General features: G+C 36.4%; 1 protein-coding gene across 1 annotated transcript in view; it reads left to right on the top strand.

The window, feature by feature from the left end:
• LOC103083119 (echinoderm microtubule-associated protein-like 5) overlaps window positions 1-8,481 on the top strand; it is a gene marked incomplete at its 3' end in the record, with an annotated part of 89,686 nt that extends 81,205 nt beyond the window's left edge. Inside the window, exons 11-12 of the mRNA XM_007452561.1 lie at window positions 6,907-7,163; window positions 8,269-8,481. Coding sequence (XP_007452623.1) covers window positions 6,907-7,163; window positions 8,269-8,481 — 470 coding nt within the window. The remainder of the gene's footprint in view (window positions 1-6,906; window positions 7,164-8,268) is intronic.
• Between the last annotated feature and the right edge of the window lie 133 nt (window positions 8,482-8,614).

Below are 8,614 nucleotides of genomic sequence, written 5' to 3'. Positions count from 1 at the left end.
AGCGGGCCTCTCACTGTTGTGGCCTATCCCGTTGCGGAGCACAGGCTCCGGATGCGCAGGCTCAGCGGCCATGGCTCACGGGCCCAGCCGCTCCGCGGCATGTGGGATCTTCCCGGACCGGGGCACGAACCCGTGTCCCCCGCATCAGCAGGCGGACTCAACCACTGCGCCACCAGGGAAGCCCCATAATTCTTAACATAACATATCCTGCCCATCTCTCTAGCCTATTTCTTTCTACTGCAGTCTCTTTCTTTTAGCATGTATAAAACATCTTTCATATTTTCAGATACATCATGTTCTCTTGTACTTCTGAGCTGCTATAGGTATGACTCTTCTTTCTGGGGCAGGTTTCTGAAATGAGATATGCTGAGAATTTTCTCTTAATCTAATTTTTTATTGTGATAAAACATACATAATATAAAATTTACCATTTTAAACATTTTTAAGTGTAAAATTCAGTGTCATTAAGTACATTTGGGTTGTTTTACAACCAAGAATTTAAGATGCATGTAAAACACCTGAGAATTTCTATCAGATAGTTGGTATGCATTAAAAATAGTGATTGTTATTTTTTCGTTTGTACATTTACTTGTCCTTTCAATTGTTGTATGCAAGAAACTGGGTGAATAAATTATCTCTAATAAGTCAGTATTTTAGCAACTCAAAAATATTCTTTTTTGGGGGTAAGTGAGGCATGCGTCGCACAGCTTGCACGATCTCAGTTCCCTGACCAGGGATTGAACTCTGGGCCATGGCAGTGAAAGCCTGGAATCCTAACCAATAGGCCACCAGGGAACTCCCTCAAAAATATTCCTAATCCTTCTTAATTTACCTGGTCACTGTTTCTTCTTGATTCGCTGTGTATATTCTCTGTATCATAGAGCAGAATTTATAAGTATAGCAGTAGTAAAGTGCCCTCACAGGAGTGGTTATGTTATGATTAGAGGAACATAGCATAGATTAGAAACTAACACACTGATTCTTAAATTGGGGTACAAGGTGATGTGTCAGGGCAAAATCGTAACTTCTTAGAACGTCTCTTTTCCTTGTGATAAAAATGTTAATTTTATATTAAAAGAAACACTAATATCATGGTGTTATGAAATGAAAAATTGCAAATATTTTTCAAATTAGAAGATATATATGAATACATATAAAAATTTGGCTCGTGGTGGGCTGCATGGTATTATCAACATCAAACTCTTCAGAGGCACTAATTAATTCTCATAAGTAATTAGGGAGACTTCAGTGGAAGAGCTTGGTGAGCATGGTTAATAAATTATGCTGAAGATGGAGTAAGGTTTCCTGCAGTGTACGGGGTAGACTTTAGTTGTAAAAATATTAACGTTGCCATTTTAGATTCTACCAGTCGCTAGCCAGTTGTCTTTTCTGAGAGTGTCACTGCTGAGTTATATCAACTTTAAAAGGATTAGGACAGTTTTTCCTCTAACTAATCACACATTCATTTAATTTTTTTTCAACATATTTATGTTTTGTCTGCCTCATTTCATGGGAGTAATAACGTTCTGAAAATTGTTTCCTGGCTTTCAAAAAGTAACTCTTTTATGTCCATTATTTTTTCACATCGAAGGTGTTTTTGTCTCTCTGCCCCCACCAAGAGCACTATTAAAACATGCTCAAATATGTCTTATCTTAAAATTCCTACCCCGAGCCTGAGGCCCTCTTTGGTTATATCACATCTCTACTCTCTTCTCTTTCGCAGTAAAAATCTCAAAAACCTGCCTATTTTACTATCTCTCTTTCCTTCCAATTAACTTATCAACTTTCTACCCCCATTCCAATATAGCTTTTGCCTTCATCTTTAAATTGGAAAACCCTCACTAATAGTGCCCTGTAACTAAAACCAGGAGATATTTTTCAGTTCTCATCTAAATTGATTCTCAACAGTAAATTTGACCCCTTGAACAACTTGCTCCTTCTCAAAACATTCTCTTCCCTGGCTTTAGATGTTAATTCTCTTTGTCTTTGCAGCCTCTGGCTCCATTTTCTTTATATGCTAATTATCTTCTGCCTATCCAGTAAAATTGAAGTCCCTCAAAGCTCAGGTGCTAGGCTTTCTGCTCTTTTTTACTCTGTATTTTCTCGCTAGGTAATCTCATCCTGCCTGTAGCGTCAGTTACTACCCATAGCCTGATGATCCCAGATGCATAGTTCTAGCCCTGTTATCGCCTCTAACCTCCAGTCATGCATATTCAGTTGCTTATTTAACATCACTTGGGTATCTCAAAGACATCTGCAATTCAGCATGTCCAAAGCTGAACCCAGCATCCCCCCTCCCAAATTGATTTTCTGTCTCTGGGCCCTATTCTGTCCATGTTCTTGTGTAAGCCAAAAACCTAGGCATTATCGTTGATACCTCTCTCTCTCTAACCACCATTTTTTTTTTTTTTTACATCTTTATTGGAGTATAATTGCTTTACAATGTTGTGTTAGTTTCTGCTGTATAACAAAGTGAATCAGCTATATGTATACATATATCACCATATCCCCTCCTTCTTGAGCCTCCCTCCCACCCTCCCTATCCCACCCTTCTAGGTGGTCACAAAGCACTGAGCTGATCTCCCTGCGCTATATCTGCTTCCCACTAGCTATTTGTTTTACAGTTGGTAGTGTATATATGTCAATGCTACTGACTCACTTCATCCCAGCTTCCCCTTCCCCCCCTCCCCTGTGTCCTCAAGTCCATTCTCTACGTCTGTGTCTTTATTCCTGTTCTGCCCCTAGGTTCATGAGAACCTTTTTTTTTTTTACATTCCATATACATGTGTTAGCATATTTTTTTCTCTTTCTGACTTACTTCACTCTGTATGATAGACTCTAGGTCCATCCACCTCACTACAAGTAACTCAATTTCGTTTCTTTTTGTGGCTGAATAATATTCCATTGTATATATGTGCTACATCTTCTTTATCCATTCATCTGTCGATGGACACTTAGGTTGCTTCCGTGTCCTTGCTACTGTAAATAGTGCAGTAGTGAGCACTGTGGTACATGTCTCTTTTTGAATTATGGTTTTCTCAGGGTATATGCCCAGTAGTGGGATTGCTGGGTCATATGGTAGTTCTATTTTTAGTTTTTTGAGGAACCTCCATACTGTTCTCCATAGTGGCTGTATCAGTTTACATTCCTACCAGCAGTGCAGGAGGGTTCCCTTTTCTCCACACCCTCTCCAGCGTTTATTGTTTGTAGATTTTTTGGTGATTGTTATTCTGACCAATGTGAGGTGATACCTCATTGTAGTTTTGATTTGCATTTCTCTAATGATCAGTGATGTTGAGCATTCTTTCATGTGTTTGTTGGCAATCTGTATATCTTCTTTGGAGAAATGTCTATTTAGGTCTTCTGCCCATTTTTGGATTAGGTTGTTTGTTTTTTGATATTGAGCTGCATGAGCTGCTTGTATATTTTGAGGATTAATCCTTAGTTGCTTCATTTGCAAATATTTTATCCCATTCTGAGGGTTGTCTTTTTGTCTTGTTTATGGTTTCCTTAGCTGTGCAAAAGATTTTAAGTTTCATTAGGTCCCATTTGTTTATTTTTGTTTTTATTTCCATTTCTCTAGGAGGTAACCACCATTTATAATCCATCACTACATCCTGTTGATTTTACTTACCTGATGAATTGTCTAGGAGCATTTTAGTTAATGTTTGTTAATAAGATTAGAATGATAATATCTTTAACATATACTAAATACTCTATAATAGTATAGATTGTATAATACTGTATATTTCAGATCATTTCACTTCTTTCTGAAGTCTGAGCAACCACCATCTGTAATAGTCTTCTAATTGGTCTTAATCCTGCTGTTATACTCCTTCAATTTGTTTTTTACTCTCGAACCAGATTAGTGATCTGATTGATTCATCCCACCCTAGCTTATATTTACAAGTTAAGGCCAAAAATCTTTAGATGTATGAGGACTTTTATAACTTTCCCTTAGTCTTCCTTACGAGACTCTGCTCACATCAAAGCCCCCTTTGCTTGTTTCAGTACCACTGTACTGGGCTTCTCAAGCTGAGCTTGAATGCTTTCTCTTGCCATCAGCAATTTCACATAGTTTTAGCTCTGCTGGAATGTAGGCTTTTTCCTCCCAGTTCCTGTCTTCTGCTGAGCTAAGTCCCATTAATTCCTCAGAATGAAGTTTAAACTCCACTTCTTTTGGACTGTTTCCTCTAACTCCTTCACCTAGGAACGGTTCTTCTGTTATATGCTCTATCAATATATATGCTCTATTAATATTGTGTACTTTTACTTTTGTGATGTGTTACAGACTGCTAATGTATGAGTATTCCCAGGCTTTGACCTCCCTCTGTTTCTTAAAGAAATCACAGAATTTGCATACCAGTTTCCCAGAAGACTTAATTCAGAATTTTTAGAAATCAGTACATTTTCATCTAATAATAGTCTTCTTACCTGTAAATTTGTCAAAGAAACTTTGTCAGAGAAGATAGTTATAATTCATAGTGTTGATGTAATAACATAATACATACTATAAAACCAGTCAATCAGAATCTCTTTCCATCACTGTTGGTTTCTTCTCTGTGTGCGTGTGTTGGTTGGTGGACAGGGCCACAGTGGTAGAAAGCAAGAGACAACCTCAGATATCCACACTTATTTCTCTCGTTAACTGGGAGCAGTTAAGTCCCTAGAACAAAAAAGCTGTAAAAAAAATACCAAAATAATTCTGAAGAATTTTCCAGGAGCATTTTAACTAATGTTCATGATTGATACTGGAATGATTATATTTTAATAAAGAAGTCATAAAAAAGAAGCTTTCAAATAGTGTCTTAGATGTTTTCTTAAAAGTCTTGCTCCATATAGATATAGATGAATGGCTGGATGTACTGATGGATGGCTGAGTGGATGGATGGATGAATGGGTATGAAGAAGGGGAGGTAAGATGCATGGATTTAAATTAAAACTGAAAGGAAGAAGTCACTGGGAAAGGTAGAAGTAGCTACATTCTGTGCTTAGGAAGAGGACCTTGCAAGTTGCAGGGTCTAAGGCAAAAGTGACGTTGACCAGGAAAGCTCTTTTAAAAAGTACTTTTTTTCCCTTCATTTATTTTGTTTTATTTTGTTCTGATTCCCTTTTGTAGTTAAGGGGATGATTTTCGTTTCTTTCTTTATATGATTAACACCAGGGTAAAGCCCAAGTTCCTTGGCAATGTATCAGATCTGTTACACACTGTCCTCAATTTATCTCTTTAACCCCATCAAGTCACTGCTTTTCCCACTTATCTTGTATCCATGTTGTATTATCTACTGTTCTTCAAATGTGCCATGTATTTGCATTGCTCATGCTGTGTCTTCTTTCTGGAAAACCTTCAATCTTTTATACTTAGCCAGCCCCTCAGGTTTTATGCTCAAATAGGTATCACTCTTCCTTGGTCCCTTCCTGCCTTTAGTCTTTTAGTTATTGATTGATTGATTGCCACGCAGGGTCTCTGTAGCTGTGTGTGCGCTTTCACTAGTTGCGGCGAGCCAGGCTACTCTTCGTTGTGGTGTGTGGGCTTCTCATTGTGGTGGCTAGTTGCAGCACGTGGGCTCAGTAGTTGTGGCATGTGGGCTCGGTAGTTGTGATGCACGGGCTCTAAAGCACATAGGCTTCAGTAGTTGTGGCGCATGGGCTCAGTAGTTGTGGCTTGAAGGCTCTATATCATGGGCTCAGTAGTTGTGGTGCGTGGGCTTAGTTGCTCCTTGGCATGTGAGATCTTCCCAGACCAGGGATCGAACCCGTGTCCCCTGCATTGGCAGGCAGATTCTTAACCACTGCTCCACCAGGGAAGTCCCCTGCCTTTAGTCTTAACCATTTTTCAGTGTTTCTTATAGAACTTCACACATAACCTTTTGAGCACTCACTACATTTTCTCAATTATAAAGTATAATTACTTTATCTCTGTCTCTCACAGAAGATGAGTTCATCTTTGTGCGTCATGTGCCTAAAACAGTTAAATACTTAATGTTACTGAAAGAAATATGAGTTTGATTGCTTTAAATTGTCCATTTAGAAACTGTAAAAATTGGGAAATAACCATTTAAGCTTTTATTCTTAAATTATCTATTGATAACCTTTCAGATGGGTAATGCAAATTTTATTTGGAAAAAGTCCCTGGCACTAGTTAGAAATAGAATTCTCATTTCCTCCTGCCCCTTCTCCCTTGCTGCCTATCTCTTCTCCACCTCTCCACCAACTCCACATGTTTGGAAACTCAGTAGTGTTTAACTAAGTGTTTACCCATTTTTATGGCTATTACCAGTACCTGTTATTTTTCTGGAAAGTCAGTTATAAGGCATCATTAAAAATATTTAACTTTGCTGGCTGACATGGTCGCTAATTGGGAAGAATTTGTATTCTATTAAAAAAGGTCAAAGAGGTTGAAATAAAAGTAACTAGTGGTATCTATATAAAGATATACATTCAAATGTATTACTGAAATAATACAAATCAATTTCTCCTTTATTTATTTCTTGGATGCAATTTTGTGCATTTGCTTCATTACAAAAATTTAATTTGAAAATCATGGCTTTTATAATTAAGCATTTTTCATAAACTCAGTACTTATAAGGAACTTCATCATAAAAATCCATGACTTTATTTCCTTTATTGTATGACTCCAGAAATTTAGTATGAATCTCTGAACTACTTAATATTAAGTAATTTAGGAACTGAAATTTAGCATTTTTCTCTTCCAGCATATATTGTCCTCATATATTTCTGTTCAGCAAAATTATTCCTGAGTTAATACTACTTGTCTCATTTACATTTGTTTTATGGTTTATAAATACTTGATACAGCCTCACAGTCATTTTAGACACATTTGAAAACTGAACTAATTCTGTAGTGACTTCTTTGTGTGTGGTCTCATTTTTTTTCTCTTTACAGAGATATGACGGAAGTTGTACATATTAAAGATCGGAAGGAGGCAATTCATGAGTTAAAATATTCACCAGATGGAACTTACCTTGCTGTTGGATGCAATGACAGCTCAGTTGATATTTATGGAGTTTCTCAGCGTTATAAAAAATTTGGGGAATGTGTTGGATCACTTAGTTTCATCACTCACTTGGACTGGTCCTCAGACAGTAGATATTTACAAACAAATGATGGGAATGGTAAAAGACTTTTTTATAGGATGCCAGGTAAAAATTTCCTATAAATTATTTATAATTTGTAGATTTTTAGTTCCTTTAAAGTATCTTAGAATTTCATTAGAGGCAGAGTGTAAGTTACATTTGATTATAGGAAATCAAAGAAGATACAAGCTAATATTTCAGGCATTGTGATCTTTTCTCTATGGCTGCCTTATCATTTGAAATCCTTTTGGTTCTTAATTAAAACTTAATTGCTTGGAGGATCTAAGACCTATTTTATGTTGAAGTCCATGCCATATGAGTAGTATATGGTAAAGTCCTAGTGTATATTAGAAAGTCAAAATGCCATTTTTAATGGGTACAATTAATTAACTAAATACAACTGATACAAATGTCTGGTTATAAATTGTTTGGGTTTTTGTTGTTATCTCAGACTTTGCAAATATTAATAATATAGCTAACAAACTAATTTTGAAAAACAGAACTTTTATCAAAGATTTAAAAAGAGAAGAATAAAAACAGAACCATCAAAATATTATCTCTCAGCCCTTTATTTAGTATGATGCTTAGTGAATTAGTCACTATATTAAAATAACTTATTTAACAAGAATAGCTGAATATTTAAATTAATGCATCTCTCCAAAAGTTTTCATTAACAATCTGTATGTAATGAAGATTGACTGAATCCTGTTACCTAACATAAATGTATTACTTGTCACTCATCCTTCCTTTGCAATCCTTTCAGTTATATTTCTCAACCCTGTATCTTCTTAGGTTTCTTTTTCAATACCTGATTTGCCACTTTTGTATAGCTTTTACTTTTCCTTCTAGCTTACCCCATTGTGACTGATCTGTAGCATGATTTTAATAGGGTTCAGTTTTACTGTCCACATGCATGAACCTGCTAAGCTACATCATCATCAAATCTATATGTCTCTGAATCAGCATAATTTTGGTAGTGGCTTTTTAACAACTCCTTGCACTTAATTTTCTTTTTTCCTTACTATATTCACTTACCTATTCATGTATTCTCCTTTAACAGGATGGAGAAGATATTTAAATTTTGGAGTTTACCATGTTTTCAGTACAGTTTATGCTTGAGTAAAAATCAAAGGAAATAACTTCTTAAATTAATACTATGATTTATTTTTAGGAGGAAAAGAAGTGACAAATAAAGAAGAAATAAAAGGTGTTCATTGGGCTTCATGGACATGTGTTTCAGGCCTTGAAGTAAATGGAATTTGGCCCAAGTATTCAGATATCAATGATATAAACTCAGTAGATGGAAACTATACTGGCCAAGTTTTAGTTACAGCTGATGACTATGGAATTGTAAAATTATTTCGATATCCTTGTTTAAGAAAAGGTATCTTTTCTTTCAAAATATTATTAATTAACCTCTGTCTTATAAAAGACTTAAGTTCTGGGCTTTCCTCGTGGCACAGTGGTTGAGAGTCCGCCTGCCGATGCAGGGGACACGGGTTCGTGCCCTGGTCCGG

This window comes from Lipotes vexillifer, unplaced genomic scaffold, assembly GCF_000442215.2.
Source record: "Lipotes vexillifer unplaced genomic scaffold, Lipotes_vexillifer_v1.1 scaffold1692, whole genome shotgun sequence".
NCBI lineage: Eukaryota > Metazoa > Chordata > Mammalia > Artiodactyla > Lipotidae > Lipotes > Lipotes vexillifer.
The sequence above is the reverse complement of the archived record's forward strand: the minus strand, read 5'-3'. Positions and strand labels throughout refer to the sequence as shown.